The sequence below is a fragment of the Gnatocerus cornutus genome, unplaced genomic scaffold, assembly GCF_029298725.1.
Source record: "Gnatocerus cornutus isolate USDA-ARS CGAHR unplaced genomic scaffold, icGnaCorn1.1 ctg00000023.1, whole genome shotgun sequence".
NCBI lineage: Eukaryota > Metazoa > Arthropoda > Insecta > Coleoptera > Tenebrionidae > Gnatocerus > Gnatocerus cornutus.
Window position 1 is genome coordinate 5160264 of NW_028275375.1, and position 15044 is coordinate 5175307.

The 15044-nt window shown below is 42.6% G+C and overlaps 4 protein-coding genes across 6 annotated transcripts; 2 read left to right on the forward strand and 2 right to left on the reverse strand.

Annotated features, from left to right (window-relative positions):
* Positions 1 to 1530: 1530 nt before the first annotated feature.
* On the reverse strand, positions 1531 to 4492 carry LOC148166524 (uncharacterized). Its single transcript, XM_088048895.1, has 5 exons — positions 2746 to 4492; positions 2469 to 2696; positions 1946 to 2419; positions 1688 to 1900; positions 1531 to 1642 (listed from the first exon to the last, which is right to left on the reverse strand). The coding sequence occupies exons 1-5, from the start codon at positions 4480 to 4482 to the stop codon at positions 1553 to 1555; spliced, it is 2742 nt and encodes a 913-aa protein (XP_087905021.1). The 5' UTR covers positions 4483 to 4492; the 3' UTR covers positions 1531 to 1552.
* A 54-nt stretch (positions 4493 to 4546) lies between these two features.
* LOC148166525 (T-complex protein 11-like protein 1) lies at positions 4547 to 6933 on the forward strand. 2 transcript variants are annotated; one of them, XM_088048897.1, is made up of 9 exons: positions 4547 to 4666; positions 4713 to 4874; positions 4922 to 5195; positions 5251 to 5394; positions 5442 to 5561; positions 5608 to 5901; positions 5953 to 6137; positions 6185 to 6351; positions 6404 to 6933. In XM_088048897.1, the coding sequence occupies exons 2-9, from the start codon at positions 4744 to 4746 to the stop codon at positions 6604 to 6606; spliced, it is 1518 nt and encodes a 505-aa protein (XP_087905023.1). In that variant the 5' UTR covers positions 4547 to 4666; positions 4713 to 4743; the 3' UTR covers positions 6607 to 6933. The 2 variants fall into 2 exon arrangements, with proteins under 2 accessions (XP_087905023.1, XP_087905022.1); XM_088048896.1 differs by having other exon boundaries at positions 4738 to 4874.
* Positions 6934 to 7492: 559 nt separating this feature from the next.
* Positions 7493 to 9337, forward strand: LOC148166526 (galactosylgalactosylxylosylprotein 3-beta-glucuronosyltransferase I-like). The gene is made up of 4 exons (XM_088048748.1): positions 7493 to 7752; positions 7799 to 8139; positions 8185 to 8419; positions 8472 to 9337. Exons 1-4 carry the CDS (start codon positions 7647 to 7649, stop codon positions 8744 to 8746), a joined length of 957 nt encoding a protein of 318 aa, XP_087904874.1. The 5' UTR covers positions 7493 to 7646; the 3' UTR covers positions 8747 to 9337.
* Positions 9338 to 10463: 1126 nt separating this feature from the next.
* On the reverse strand, positions 10464 to 13687 carry LOC148166527 (tuftelin-interacting protein 11-like). Of its 2 annotated transcripts, XM_088048747.1 has the most exons (7): positions 13470 to 13686; positions 13178 to 13396; positions 12867 to 13135; positions 12264 to 12821; positions 11757 to 12016; positions 10846 to 11605; positions 10464 to 10794 (listed from the first exon to the last, which is right to left on the reverse strand). In XM_088048747.1, exons 1-7 carry the CDS (start codon positions 13570 to 13572, stop codon positions 10546 to 10548), a joined length of 2418 nt encoding a protein of 805 aa, XP_087904873.1. In that variant the 5' UTR covers positions 13573 to 13686; the 3' UTR covers positions 10464 to 10545. The 2 variants fall into 2 exon arrangements, with proteins under 2 accessions (XP_087904873.1, XP_087904872.1); XM_088048746.1 differs by having other exon boundaries at positions 12867 to 13396; positions 13470 to 13687.
* Between the last annotated feature and the right edge of the window lie 1357 nt (positions 13688 to 15044).

Sequence of the window (15044 nt, forward strand, 5' to 3'; positions counted from 1 at the left end):
CTTTAAATTTGCCGGTTCTTATTTGGGCTGTGTGTGATTGGTTGAAAACTAAACAGGTTTCTTCGCGACTGATATTTGAAATTTAATTGAAACCCTCTTAAAACTTTTTTTTTCATTAATTTAGACTTCAGACAAGATTCTGTACTCTAAAGTCGGATTCAAAACGTAATTATAAGTTTACTTTAAATTAAAATTTGCAATGTAGGTAGGCAACCAATTATACACACATTATGCATTCATTTTTCAGTGTAAATAAATACAATAAACTACTTAACTTGTTAATTTTAACCTCAGAAAAACGAATCAAAACTTTGATTTAAGATTTACGACTTTGTTAATATTTTATTTAATATTATTTATGGACTAAAGATAGGACAGATCTGTTGACGCATGTCCTAGCTTCTATGCTTCGTTGACATATTGCTTGACGCGGGAAATTGAATTTTGAAATTTTTAATTTGCATTTTCTCAAAAAATCTCACAGATAGCGAGGAACGGAGACCAGAAATGGATGTAGAAATGTCAAATTATGCCATGTGCAAAGTTTCGTGTCGATCTGAAAACTTTCGTGTTTTTCGCCAAAAAAAGTTCAAAGGGGTTAATCCATGGATTTTGGCGATTTTGACAAAAAATAAAATCTCTTTGAAACTGACTTTTTCCATCAATTTGGACCTCAGGAACAAGAATCCGTCAAAGATTTTTCGATCCGACGCTCCGTTAATTTTTTATTAATTTTTGAAACTTTTATTTGACTTGCATATTTTCGATGAAAATTAAAGCAAAAAAATACTCTTTTTATTAATTTGGTCCTCAGGAGTAAGAATCTGAAGTCTGATTTAACATTCACGACTTGATTACGATTCTATTAATTATTTAAAATTATAGTGTCTAAACATAGGACAGGTATCTTAACGTATGTCCGAACTTGATTATTTTGACAGCACACAAACAGGTTATGTTCATGAATTTTAAAGTTAAATATCTCGGAAACTATTAGAGATATTGAGATGCGGTTTGCGCTATCGTTTTTCTCGGCTCATTTTACGTTAGAAAAAGTGCTTAAAAGCCCAAAATTCGATGGTCGATTTTTTGCGAAAAAAAAATCCGACTCAAACGATAAAAAATTTACAATTTTTTTATTTTTGCGGCATTGTTTTTCTCGCGATTTTTTACATAAGAAATAGTTTTTAGATTTTCCAAAAGTCGAAAGTTGCAGTTTTTCGCAAAAATTCATGACTAAAACTATGCCAAACTTTTGGTATCCAAATCTCGCTTTTGTTTATGGAGCAATCTTAAACAATTGCTCATTTTACGCAGAATTTAAAGCAGATTCTAAAACTGGACGATATATTCACGTACGTCAATAAATAAATGAATTAGAAGCGTTTAAAGTTGCCGGATAGAAACTTTTAGTACCCACATGACTAAACTTCGATAACTCCAAAACTAAAACAGATAGAAAGATGTCGTAATTTACTTATCCCGAATTTAAAATTTGAAATTCAATTGTTCATTAAAAATAAAGGAATCTTTCTCAAAACGTCTTTATTTGTTACAACTTGTGCGAGTTCTTATAACGCTTCATCAGCGACTCTATCAAACTCATATAGTTCTTTAACTCAAACTCCCGGAGCTCCGCCATCTGAAAAGTCACTTTTAAAGACTTAAAATCTTCAATTCTACTTACTTTTAGTATGTTTTCCACGGTCAAAGAGTGCGTCAGCGTGCAAATCGCGGCGTTCAAATGCTCAAAAACCGCCACCAAATAATAAATGAGCCCCTCAACTGGATACAACAGAGAAAAACTCAAAAAATTGCAGATTTCCCCAAATGAGAGACAATTAAAGAAGCACTGCCGGAGCCACGACTGCGCCAGAACTTCCGGTGAAATCCCAAGCATCTACAACCGGAAATTCGTACTTACTAAAGAGTTGAAAAAACGCACCTTTAAAGCGTGGTAACACTGGCAGTTCTCCTCCAGAACCACCACAAAGTGTTGATAAAAACTCTCTTGCAACCCCTCATCCAACTCTTTCCCAAACGTGCTCCAAATCAGAGCCGTCACTTGAGTGTTGGTGAAGTTGATCAAAACAGATTTAGACTCCTCGAAGTCTCCGCAAGAAATCAAGTAAACCACACCCACAAACCAGTCAAAGCCGAAGAAGTGCTCGGGTTGGTAGCGCAAATAAGTACGCGACTGTTTTATCAAAAGAGTTAAATTCTCTTGGTGGTGGGAAGCGTCCTCTGCGGGTTTCAAAAGTCCGGTTTTTTCCCCAAAACTAACGACGAGAGAGACTCCGCTGCAGTCTTCAGGGTGCAACTGGTAATAAACACAGTCTGAAGGGGGCCAGTTTAGTTCGATCTTCCTATACACGTAGGTCTTCGGGACTCGTTGGATTAACACCACGAGACGTGGGGGCTGAAATCGAGACATGTTTCTCTTAGTGAGAGGAGTAAATTCAACTCACGTCGAAGTCATCAAGAGAGTTCTTGAAGGCTCGTCTAGCTTGCGCTACCCAGTTGGCATCGCCGGTGGAGCCGCTTTCAACGGAGGCTCGCAATTCGTTCTCTTCACTTCTTTGGAAAGTCTGCGGGGCTTTTTCCCCAAATCCCACACTCTCCAGTGACGCCAAAATGCCACTTCTTAAGCAACTCTGCGCGTCAATAATTCCATTATCCAAATCCGCCAGTTTTTCCTAGAAAATCCCAAAAAGTGAAAGCGCCGCTCATGTTAACTCCACTCACTTGCATTCGGTAATTAACTTGCAAGTAGAGCAACAGATCTAAATTCGTAATTAAAACTTTCATAGTTAACAGACCTAAGAACTCCTCCGAGTCTCCACCACCACTCAAACTCTTTTCTGTTAAATCCACCAGGTTTGTACTTTTGTCGTTGCTCTCGACCACAGTTCCTTCTTCGTCGTCGCACAACAAGGCTACAACACTGCGAGTTTCCAACTTGATGACCGAAATGAAGAAGACGAACTTGCTCAACTCGGAGTCGTCGTCTTCAGAGGCTCGCTCTAGGTGAGGCCGAACGATTTGATTGCTGTGTTTCTTTATAAATTCGAAACCGTTTTTATCTCCGCTGATGCGCATCATAACATTAAGAAAGGGGGTAAAACTGAAGAGATCAATGAGAATCTCGTTGTCGCACCCCAAAATCCGCACCGTGGGTCCGTAGAACGTGAAAAAGAACTCGAAGAGAGTTAACAGTGCGCGCCGGATCCCCGGCTCGTTTTTCCAACTCAAACGATAGAACTCTTGGAGGCTCTGCAGGAGTTTTACGGGATTCACGTGGAGGAGCGCCGCGGGGTGGCTGCTGTAGATGCTGGTGCAACAATCAAGCAACAGAGGGAGGGTGGTGTCGTCTTCATTGCGCAACGACAACACCGTCAAATCCACGATCTTCTGGTGGAGGTTTCGGCGCGGTCGGACTTTCCTCAAATTGCCTCCGAACAAAACGCGGAAATTCGGGGATTTCGCAACCGTGGAGATGATCGTGAAGATGTAGGAATGCGCCTCGATGGCACTCCGGCTGTTATTCCGGGTCGTGGTAAAGAGGGGCTCTGTTAGAACGTCCAGAAGTTTGGGGGTGAGGAGGTGCGGATTACTCGCAAAGATCTGGAGGAGGAACTCGACCGTTTCCTGCTTCTTCTGGTGGTGGATAACAATCTCAAGAGTGGTTTCCGGGCTCTGTTCGTTTGACAAGAACTTGAGGTTGGTTTTGTACCCCCAAAAGTACAAGAGGAAGGAGCCGTAGTGGCGCAGCCCCCCTTCGTTCTCAACAAACTTAGCGGTCACAGACTTGGGAAAATCTTCTTTTAAACAACCGAAAAAAGAATCTCTGATGTACGCGCCGTAGCAAAAACTCTTCAGCCAAGTGCTCTCCGGGTCCACAACCGCCAGTAAATCAAAAACGGACTTGAAAGTGAGCACGTCGACAAACGCAGCGACGATTGCATCGATCGCCGCGCGACTTGCATGCAAAAGGAGCTTGAAAACGTGACTTTGAGTCCCGACAATCAGTTGCAAAGTCTCCAGTACTCGACTCTTCTTCACTTCGTTGTAGTAGCGACTGTTGAGAAGCAACACGGCGCTTTTGAGGAGGTTCAAATACCCCTCAGTGGAGGAATTCGGGAAAGCGATTATTCTATGATGAACCTGCAGAGCCTTCGTGAAAACCTCACCGTTGGCGCTGACGAAACATTTGCGCAGACTTTGAGCCATTTCATCCCAGCGTTGTTGTTGCGTGTCCACAATCTGCGAACTTAATAATTTATCAAGAATCTTAATTCTGGTGGTGGTGGAATTGCTGTTTAAACCGGTGATTACTGCCGCGTAGTCGTGATGGATCCATGAGCCCCCTTCGTTGTTCCTCTCGATTTCATTAATATTCTTACTTTCATTTAATTTAAACGTTTCTTCAATGGCATTGTTAACTTTCTCCGCAATTAAAATTCGCAGAAATTCTTTGTCCATGGTGAGTTTGTTGTCGTCTCGTCGTCAAGGTAACGGCGCGTTGCCATATTAGGAAACTTGAAATCCCTAGCCGTTGTCATTGTTCATTGTTGGTAAACACGGAACAGCTGTGTTTTTGACGGTTTTTGAAAAAATTTCGAAATTTTCGTGTTCTTTTCATTAAAAATTCGTGAGTGTTGTTCAGGTACGTGGAGCCCCGGTTGCCGATTGCCCAACTATTCTTTAATTAGTCCGACCCCATTTTTATAATTTTAGTTTGTGATGAGCGGCGAGGACGGGAAATACGGGGGGACTTCGGACCCCAAAGACACGGGAACGGGCCCCCGCGTCCGCACTCAGAGCGAGTGCTCCATTACTAGCGACGATGGGGCCCAGAGCAGTGCAGGGAAACGGTAAACTCGTGCGTTCTTGTAATTTCTCTTTTACGAGTTTTTAACAGACAGAGGACGACTTCCGCGCAGTTCATGGTGTCGTCGGGGATGACGGCGGCGTCGCCCCCCAAGTTCGTCAGTTTGGAGGAGATCATGCAGGCTGCTAATGGCATGAGAGACATGGCTTTGGTCCATCAAATTGTGGTGGACGAGGACTTTAAATTGCAGAAGGTGGAGCCCGAGCCCAACAGTCTTCAGCAGATGGTGAATGATACAATGAGGAAGGTCTTCTGGGATATTCTTAGGAATGAGCTGGCGGAGAGTCCCCCGAATTACGCACAGGTAAGGTGATTCATCGTCCCACGGAGAACCTTGAAAGGTGATTCACCTGTCTTAGGCGCTGGTGCTGTTGGAAGACATCAAGAAGGGGCTGTTTGCGGTGCTGTTGCCCCAACACACCAAGATCAAGCAGCAGATTTCTGAGATTTTAGACAGCGAGCTGATTAAGCAGCAGGCGGAGAACGGGGTCCTGGATTTTGGGGTAAAGGCCCCCCGATTTATCCCCCTAATTACGTGTATGAATTCCAGCATTACGCCCAATATGTGATTTCTGTGATGGCCAAGCTGTGCGCCCCCGTCAGAGACGAGAAGATCAAAGAATTGACGCAAACAGTCGATGTTGTTGACACCTTCAAGGGCATTCTGGAGGTAGTTTAGTCTAGACACTCTCATTTAGTAAAGTGCGCTTTTCCAGACTCTGGACTTGATGAAACTGGATATGGCGAACTTCACTCTTCAGATGGCGCGTCCGGACATCATCGCCCACAGCGTTGAGCTCGAGCGCAAAAAATTCGCCGATTATTTAGCAGTTCAAACAGATGGTTTAGAGCACACGAAAAAGTGGCTGCTGAAGCACGTCGACACCTCGGAGGAGCCCCCTTCTAATCCAGCCGCCTATGATTCTTACGTCCGCAACTTAGTGAAAAAGGCCTCCTGGGAGGCCTTCATCGATCTCTTAGATTGGGAGGCCGACGCTCCTTATCCAGAGGTACTCGCCGCCACCACTCATCCAGTTTTGTACTTTTTTTTTTGTCTTCAGACGTTCTTGATCGATGAGGCGCGATTGAGAGACTTGCAAATGAAAACAAATCGATTGACAGCAGTCGGGACCATTTTACTAGTGACTTTGAGCACTGCAGGTCCGGACTTGCAATCAATCGCCGAGTTCAAAGGCGCCCTCAAAGACCACATTGCCATACTTCTACAAACTGTTAAATCTAACAAGTAAAGAAATGATCGGAGAAATGACGTTTTGTAAAATCGTTTTTTAGGGACATGTTGGAGGTGCTACCAAACGTGGCCGAACAGGTCATTAGCGACGTGAAAGACGCACAACGGAAATACCAACTTAACGTAATTGATGAAGTGACTGAGACGGTTTTGAGGCAACAAATATTAAGCGTGAGCGAGTCCGATCATAAAATTAAACTCCTAGTTCGTGAGTTGGGTTCAAATGCGATGATTATTACATATTTACGGACGTTTTTTAGGCCAACGGATTAAAGAATTCTTCCTGGATATCATCGAGTCTTCGACAGCAGCGCCGCAGAAAGTCCCCACAGGATTGACTTCTTTGCAAAAGGAACTGGCAGCTATCGCAGGACAGTTCTTGAGGATCGTCTCTCATAATAACACCGTTTTTTGCATTTATTACTACGACATTGTGTCAGCTGCCTTACCCAAACCAGCCTAAGTACAGTTTCGCTTTTACTTTCTAGTTGTATGTAATCAGATGGAAACTGTTGTGATAACTTTTTAGTCAAATTAGGCGGGCGAAGAGGATCTGGAAATACGCGCAAATTACTAACGGGAAAAACTCATTTTTTTGTATGTGATACTGACCTTTGTATACTTAAAGCTAAACAGTTTAGAGTAGGTTTTTTAACATGTCAACCTAAACACTTGTCAACTACGTTAAACTCTCCACTCCTGTCGGTCGGGAAATTTAAAACTTAATTTAAATACGTTAGGTAACAAACCGTACTGTACAAGAAAAAAGTGTATTAAATTTTTCTTGCCAAAAAAGGTGTTTTTCTTCTTTCACTTTCACTTAAATGCGATTCACAATAATAATAAATAGCTAAACTGAGAAAATTAAGCAAAAAACGGCAGAAATGCGGATTTTCAAATTCAAGTTTTGTCGGACAGACGTCATTACTTCATTTGTTACCAACGTAACTTGTTAAAAATCCCTAATCGCTTTTTTAAATGTTTTTTATAAATTTATTTACAATGCTAAATAGAAAAATTAGTGTATTGTACTCTTTTCTAAGATGACTGGTGGCTCTCATTGTATTTTGACCACTCCTTACTGTAAACAATTATTTTCCATTGAAACCAAAATCGCTGATAAAAAAAACGTAGTCGCTTGTGAGTGTCACTTTGTTTTCAAAATTGTGCGTCAGAAATTTTTAATTTTTTGTCAAGAGACCCCTCAAAACAACACGAAACTGTGCCCCCAATAGAATTTGGTGTTTCTGAAACCATTTCTTTGATCCGTTCCTCGCTACCTGTAAAATTTCCCGAGAAAATTCAAATTGAAAATTTTGGTAAAATGTTACTAAGTCTTAAACAAAGACATACGTCATGTGGAGGTGCCGCGCCTATCTTCACACGTATCAGTGTTTGTTGATACCACGTGACCTTGAATCAGCTGTTGACCGAACATTATGAAATCATTAAAAATATCCATTACTCATTAATTCTACTTCAGTTTACTGGTAAATTAAACTTATGGATCGTGTCGGTGGTCTGGAAATGAGAATAAAGCGGTTTGCTTATTGGTTCGTCGGGTTAGGAATTCTGCTTATAATCTGGAAGCTGTGTATAATTGAATCAAGTGAGTGCCCCCGTTACATGTCTTTGAAATAACCCCGTCTTTGTAGATGTAAGAACTTTGAATTCCATTGAGAAAGCCATTGAAATCCACAAGGATCAGCTCCAATTGACCCACCAACAGCTAGCTCTACTGCAGCAGATAGTCAATAAGAAAAATGCAAATCTTCCTGTTATTTACGCGGTGACCCCCACATACTGGAGACACGTACAAAAAGCGGAGCTCACTCGAATCTCGCAGACGTTACAATTAGTGCCAAATGTCCACTGGATTGTGGTGGAAGACGCAGAAACCAAAACTGATATTGTAAGGAATATCATAGCCGAATCTAATTTGCTGGTCACGCATCTGAATGCCAAAACGCCCCCGTTCGAGAAACTCAAAGACAAGGTAAAGTTTCCCTCCTGTGAAAACTAATCTGAGATGAGTTTTAAGGACCCGCGATGGAAACGCCACCGTGGAGTGGAGCAAAGAAACGCCGCTTTGAAGTGGCTCCGTGAGAATCTCACCCTCAAGAAAGACAAAGGGATTGTTTACTTCATGGACGACGACAACACGTACAACGTGAAGGTTTTCCACGAAATGACGAAAATTAACAAAGTTGGAGTCTGGCCGGTGGGGTTGGTCGGGGGGCTCAACGCAGAAGTCCCGATTTTGGACGAAAAAACCGGTAATTTGCCCCTGGGGCCACCTAATTATCAGTCTACGTTTTCGTTTTGTAGGTAAAGTAAAAGGGTACAGAAGTGGATGGAAGGCCGACAGACCGTTCGCGATCGACATGGCTGGTTTCGCTATAAATTTAGACCTCATCCTGGCCAGCGACGCCGCTTTCTCCTACAAAATGGAGAAAGGATACCAAGAGAGCGAGTTCTTGAGTTATTTTACCACGAAAGAAGAGTTGGAGCCGCTGGCAGACAATTGCACGCGGGTCTATGTGTGGCACACGCGGACAGAGAAACCGGTGGTTAATGGAATCGTGCCCGGGTTAGAAGTTTAAGTCAAACGTAGCGGTGGTAGGAATTCTCCCCTTTACATATCTGTGATAAATTTATATCATATTTTATGAGAGAAAACGGTAATTTTAGTGACGGGAGAGCGGACGAATGTAGGTTTTACGCCTCCTGTGGTTTTATTTATATTTCGAGGCCTTGGAATTCAAACGCTGTTGGCAGCTCTGGCAGTTGTAAGTAGTGCCGGTTTCACTCAGTGCCGGTTTTACTCCGCGGCCTAGAGGAGTGCCTGTTTTACTCCGGGGCCTTGAGAAGTGCCTGTTTCACTTCGCGACATTGAGTAGTGACTCTTTTAGTGATCAATGATTCTCAAGGCCGTGGAGTGAAACACGCACTCCTCAAGGCCGTGAAGTGAATCAGGCAGTCCTCAAGGCCGTTGAGTGAAACAGAGACTCCTCAAGGTGGAGTAAAACAGGCGGTCCTCAAGGCCGTGGAGTGAAACATGCTTTACTCAAGGCCGTGAAGTTAAACAGGCTCTACTCAAGGCCGTGAAGTGAAACACTCTTCTCAAGGGCGTGAAGTGAAACAGAGACTCAAGGCCGTGGAGTGAAACACGCACTTCTCAAGGCCGTGAAGTGATACAGAGACTCCTCAAGGTGGAGTTAAACAGGCACTCCTCAAGACCGTCGAGTAAAACAGGCACTCCACGGCCTCGAGGAGTGCCTGTTTTACTCCACAGCCTTGACTGTCTGTTTCAATTTGCGACATTGACTAGTGACTCTTCTAGTGAGCAATAAATCAATAACTCCTTAAGGCCGTGGAGTAAAACAGAGACTCCTCAAGGCCGTAGAGTAAAACAGAGGCTCCTCAAGGTGGAGTAAAACAGGCACTCCTCAAGGTGGAGTAAAACAGGCACTCCTCAAGGCCGTGGAGTGAACCAGGCACTCCTCAAGGCCGTGGAGTGAAACAGCCACTCCTCAAACCCGTGGAGTGAAACATTCTCTACTCAAGGCCGTGAAGTTAAACAGACTCTACTCAAGGCCGTGGAGTGAAACAGACTCTTCTCAAGGAAGTGAAGTGAAACAGAGACTCAAGGTGGAGTAAAACAGGCAGTCCTCAAGGCCGTGGAGTAAAACAGGCAGTCCTCAAGGCCGTGGAGTGAAACACGCACTCCTCAAGACCGTGAAGTGAAACAGAGACTCCTCAATGTGGAGTTAAACAGGCACTCCTCAAGGCCGTGGAGTGAAACAGGAACTCCTCAAGGCCGTCGAGTAAAAAGGCACTCCACGGCCTTGAGGAGTTCCTGTTTTACTCCACGGCCTTGACTGTCTGTTTCAATTTGCGACATTGACTAGTGACTCTTCTAGTGAGCAATAAATCAATAACTCCTTAAGGCCTTGGAGTGAAACAGCTTCTACTCAAGGCCGTGAAGTGAAACAGGCACTCCTTAAGGCCGTGGAGTGAAACAGAGACTCCTCAAGGTCGTGGAGTTAAGCAGGGACTCAAGATGGAGTAAAACAGGTAATCCTCAAGGCCGTGGAGTGAAACAGGCACTCCTTAAGGCCGTGGAGTGAAGCCGGTCTACTTTACCACTTGTTTCTTGTGACCACTACAGCTGCCAACACGTAATAAAATTCAAAGTCGTCCAGACTAGTTTAGTGTAATTAGTACTGCCTAATTAGGTCATTCTAAAGTAAGTAAAATCGAATACACTCCAAAAACTAAGCAATATCTTAGGTGTAACTTACTCAATAAAACCCGCCATATTATCCGCTCTTTATTAAATTCCACTCCATATATACACATTGTTAAGTTGAGTAAACAAAACTATGTACAATAAAAAAACTTAAGCCATATCTAAGAGTCTGTTTAGAGAGGTAGGAACCCAATTTGAGTTGTTTTGTGAGGAAAACACGACATTCCGGTCAATGTAGCATTGAAGCCCGTTGGAACCTATCCTGTAGACTTGTTTCGCCTCATAATACTTGTTTGGAATCGGGACGAATAAAATACCCCTTTCTTCACACCTCTTTGCCACCAGGTCTTTATACAGAGGAGGGATTTTGGATGCTGCTCGCACAGTCTCTGCGAAATTCTAAAAACGAGAGTAAGACCGTTGTACGGAAAGTCGTAACTTCAAACTTACGTCTATCCTCGGGGGCGGTGGCGGCGGCAAGTCGTTCTCCATGCTGCTCAAGTAGGAAATCGATTCTTTCGCTCCTGGTTGTTGGCCCATGTTCACGGCTCTATTCATAATTTCCAGAGCGTTGTGGAAATTTTCCTTGATTGTAGGTTGTGCGAGGAGTTCTTCAGATAACATGCTTTTCCACCCCGTGTACCATTCGGTGACTTCGTTATAATTGGGGTTGTGGTTCAGCCACATCGCCAGAGTCTGTCGCCATCGAGGGAAGAAGAACTTGTCGAGAATCAGAGTCATGTTACCCACCGACACCATGTCGCTCCAGTCCATCACCCAATACCACGCATCCAAGTGCTGTTGGTGCGGATTTATCACCAAATTCTGCATGCAGAGTTGGAGTTTCGGAACAATGTGCTTGATGAGAAAAGCGACAAAGACACCATCTGGTAGGACTCTTTGCCACGGCTTTAACATCGGCTTTGCAGATTTGTCTGACGGGTGCCAGTTTGTTAATGCCGCCCCCAGTTTCTCTTGGATTATGGGATAAATGATCGCTTGGAGTCTCGCGTTGAGTAATGGTATCCATGGGTGTATCCAGACGTGTATCGGGATGGTATCCGTCAAAGGATTCCAAATGTTAACTTCTGCTTGTATTCTCGGCATGATCAGTTGGTCGTAAATGTTGTCCAAGATCCACTGTGGTAACAACGCCATCCACGTCTCAATTAGAGTAATGAGAGGATCGCAATCTTTCGGATTCCACGCACTGCAAAGAAGTCGTTCATTCTTACAAAGAGTCCTTGCACTTGGTGGAAATATAGCACACACGTCCTCAACACAAAATTCGTGTTATTAATTATGAACACTCCAAAGCGAGTGCTGATATCCAGTTATAGACAAACAATAAAGTAACTTACCTAACACAAATTCGCATTACAGGCATCCAAGTGTGCCATAAGAGACTATCATATGGCTGAATTCCCATATTATTACCTTCTAGTGTCCCACGTTGTCTGGGCTTGTCCAGAATGTCCTTCCAACGACTAAATACGTCGATATATTGTTTCGGGTTAGCCAAAGGAGACCAACTGGCCAGAGCCGATGTCAATAAGGGCCCCACTAAACCCGGCGCCAGCTCTCCCAGCTCGTAACGAACGAACTCTTCGTAGTGGTTGTCCTAAATTAAAATATTACAAGTCACATGGTACGAAAAACAGACAACTAAACGATAGTTACAGTAACGGACAAATTAAAGTCACGTATTACAAAGGGAAAAACTCCTCACTTTTTTTGTCCGGCACTGTAATAACCTTGAACCAAGCCCAAAGCACACACCTTGCATAATTAAACCTAAGTGACCGTTAAAAGTGAAAATGGAAAAGTTTCCAACCACGCATAGCTACAAAATAAGGCGCGTATGTTACCTGCAAATTGTCAAAAATTTGGGCAACTTGAAGCAATGACAACCCCAAAGATGGATCTAACAACTTATCAACAATCTCAATCACACTCCTCAAATTATTAACAAGATCGTCCTCTTTCTTGACTAAACTTTTCAAGTTTTCATGTTCGTTCTTCAGCGCCACTATTCTATCCTGATTATGTCTCGTATTTCTGTCAATTCGAATAATATCTTGTTCGCACATGTCCACCAAAACGTCGAGATTGTGTTGGATTTCAGGCAAAGCGAAATTCGAGCACTTTTTGTGGACCACGTCCTCAAAGTGTTCGACTCCTGGCGGAGCTTTCAGCCCGCTTAAAGCGTGGTAACCGCTCAAGACTCGTTGTTGGGGCCCCGTCATGTCTATGACTTTGACTTTGCTTAGTTCGCTGGCGGAGCCCAAGTTTCGGAAGGCTCCGGGTCGTTTGCCCTTTTCAATGACGTCGTCGACACTACGGTAGTAGTAGCGAGTTTTTTTCTTGTCGCCTTTTTTCCATTTGTGGTCGGATTTCTCGTCTTCTTCAAACTCTTCTTTGATTTCCTGCGAATTTTAATTTAGTTGGGGATTTTAGAAGACGAAACTTACTTTTTTCTGAGGGACTTTCGCCGATTTCTCAGGGCCGTACGCGCCGATAGCCCCTCTCCCCTTACGCAAGTGTGCTTCAACAGGGGCTGTGATCCCCTGCAAGTCTTTCCCTAGGCCCTTCCCTGGTTGGAACCCCATTTGAAGTAGGAGTTTGGCCCCAATTCCTTTTGTGTTTTTCTCCCAGTTGCCCAAACCCCCCAGATTTGAGTTGGATTTGTTGTTCTTATTGCGCATACCAGCGATGTCTCCTTCAGCGACTCCTCCGAAACCTACGAGAGAGTCAAGTGAGGCTCCAAGGGGGCTACTATTACCTGTCCTGGGGCGTTCTTCTTCGGATTCACTAGAACTATCCCTCACTTTAAACGACGTAGTCGGTTGCTCGTCATCACTCTCCTCTTTCTTCTCCTGTTTCTTCCCCGCTTGCTGTACCCCCCCAGCCACAAACCCAATGGGGGCGCTGTAGTTTTTCGGTTTTCGAGAATTAAAGGACGGTCTTTCATCTTCATTATCACTGTCGTCTGCCCATACACCTGAATGCAATTCGTTAATTTGCGTTTATTTCTACTAAACGAAAACAAAGTAGATGTGGAGTGAAGTTGTTACCATAAATCTGTTGTTGTTTTGTTAACTTTTTTCTACTGCGATAAAACTCATTGTTTAGATCGTAATCCGTAATCTCGAACTTTTCCATTTCATCGTCCGACATTTTTGAGTTTTAACACACTTTGGATGGGGAAAATCGATCGAAATCGCTTCGTTCACAACATTGAGGTTAGGTTTACGCAAGCTGACGCCAGGGCAGTGCTGCCAACTGCTGGAAAACTGAAACGGAAACAGGAAACTGTAAATTTCGAATTTTCGATGAATTCTCGACTTCCGGTTAGTTGTTCATACTTACTGATGAAATAATACGAGGAGTCGTGAGGATTATTCTTCGTGTTGATCAAAATTCGCATTTTTTTTGAAATGTTGCAAAAATGGTGGATGCGCCGGTTTTGTAATTTTCTGAAAAGTGAAACGTCCGCACTGTATTCACGTAAAAACGACTCCTATTACACTCAATTTCGGTGTTTTCAGAAAGGTTTTTTTTTGGACCAAAAATTAATGTGTGAACTACTAATAAGACGTTATCAGAACTACTAATATTAGACTCTTAATGATTATTAACCTACCAGGGGCAATCTGTGTCTAGGTGTTTTATTGATTGCGGATGCATTTAAAAGCAAAAGAAAACAAGCAAATGACTGTAAAGTAGTCTACAACGGTAAATATGCATCAATGTCATTTTTGTCTTGTGTTTTGTTTAAAATCATGTTAAACCTACAATAATTATCATTATGCCTACTCGAAAGCCTGGTTTACACAGCTCAATTTTTGAAAAAAAGTGGTACTTCATTTTAGTCGCCTCTGAATGTTTAATTGGTTGCATAACGCCAGGCGCAAATTTTTAAAAAACCAACAGTAAAATACTACAGCAAAAGAAAAGAAAAGCTGTAGCACTAAAACTACCAGAACTACAAGCTTCGAATTAAACAACTGACAAATTTCGGCGCGTCCTAAAAATGAGAAATTCTAAAATTGGTCTCGTCTGTTCGATAATTTTGTAATTTAGCAGTTAATAGTCGACCTTGACAAAGTGTCCTCCCCAAATTTGCTTGCTGTAGCACCAAAACTACGAGAACTACAAGCTTCAAATTGAACTACTGAAAAAATTCGATTCGTAAAATGAAAAATTTTAAAATTGGTCTCGTTTGTTTGATAATTTTGTAATTTAGCACAGTTAATTGATAAGATTGAAAAAGTGTCCTCCCCAAATTTGATAGATGTGGGACTAAAACTACCAGAACTACAAGCATCAAATTGAACCACTGAAAAATTTCGATTCATCCTTAAAATGAAAAATTGTAAAATTGAGCTCGTCGGCTCGATAATTTTGTAATTTAGCACAATTAATAGTCAAGCCTTAGAAAAGTGTCCTCCCCAAATTGGATTGCTGTAGCACAAAAACTACCAGAACTACAAGCTTCAAATTGAACTACTGAAAAATTTCGATTCGTTTTTAAAATGAAAAATTCTAAAATTGGTCTGGTTTGTTCGATAATTTTGTAATTTAACATAGTTAATAGTCATGCTTGGAAAAGTCTTCTCTCCAAAGTTGATTGCTGCAGCACTAAAACT

Bases quoted from the DNA above. Each gene is read 5' to 3' on its own strand.
- LOC148166524 (XM_088048895.1), bottom strand. From the start codon at position 4,482: ATGGACAAAGAATTTCTGCGAATTTTAATTGCGGAGAAAGTTAACAAT. The intron at 2,420-2,468 runs GTGAGTTGAATT...TCTCGATTTCAG, and splicing joins ACTCTCTTGATGACTTCGAC to CCCCCACGTCTCGTGGTGTT. The intron at 1,901-1,945 runs GTGCGTTTTTTC...TTCCGGTTGTAG, and splicing joins AGTGTTACCACGCTTTAAAG to ATGCTTGGGATTTCACCGGA.
- LOC148166526 (XM_088048748.1), top strand. From the start codon at position 7,647: ATGGATCGTGTCGGTGGTCTGGAAATGAGAATAAAGCGGTTTGCTTAT. The intron at 7,753-7,798 runs GTGAGTGCCCCC...CCGTCTTTGTAG, and splicing joins GCTGTGTATAATTGAATCAA to ATGTAAGAACTTTGAATTCC. The intron at 8,140-8,184 runs GTAAAGTTTCCC...ATGAGTTTTAAG, and splicing joins TCGAGAAACTCAAAGACAAG to GACCCGCGATGGAAACGCCA.
- LOC148166525 (XM_088048897.1), top strand. From the start codon at position 4,744: ATGAGCGGCGAGGACGGGAAATACGGGGGGACTTCGGACCCCAAAGAC. The intron at 4,875-4,921 runs GTAAACTCGTGC...AGTTTTTAACAG, and splicing joins CAGAGCAGTGCAGGGAAACG to ACAGAGGACGACTTCCGCGC. The intron at 5,902-5,952 runs GTACTCGCCGCC...TTTTGTCTTCAG, and splicing joins CCGACGCTCCTTATCCAGAG to ACGTTCTTGATCGATGAGGC.
- LOC148166527 (XM_088048746.1), bottom strand. From the start codon at position 13,572: ATGTCGGACGATGAAATGGAAAAGTTCGAGATTACGGATTACGATCTA. The intron at 13,397-13,469 runs GTAACAACTTCA...AATTGCATTCAG, and splicing joins AAAACAACAACAGATTTATG to GTGTATGGGCAGACGACAGT. The intron at 12,822-12,866 runs GTAAGTTTCGTC...TAAAATTCGCAG, and splicing joins CGAAAGTCCCTCAGAAAAAA to GAAATCAAAGAAGAGTTTGA.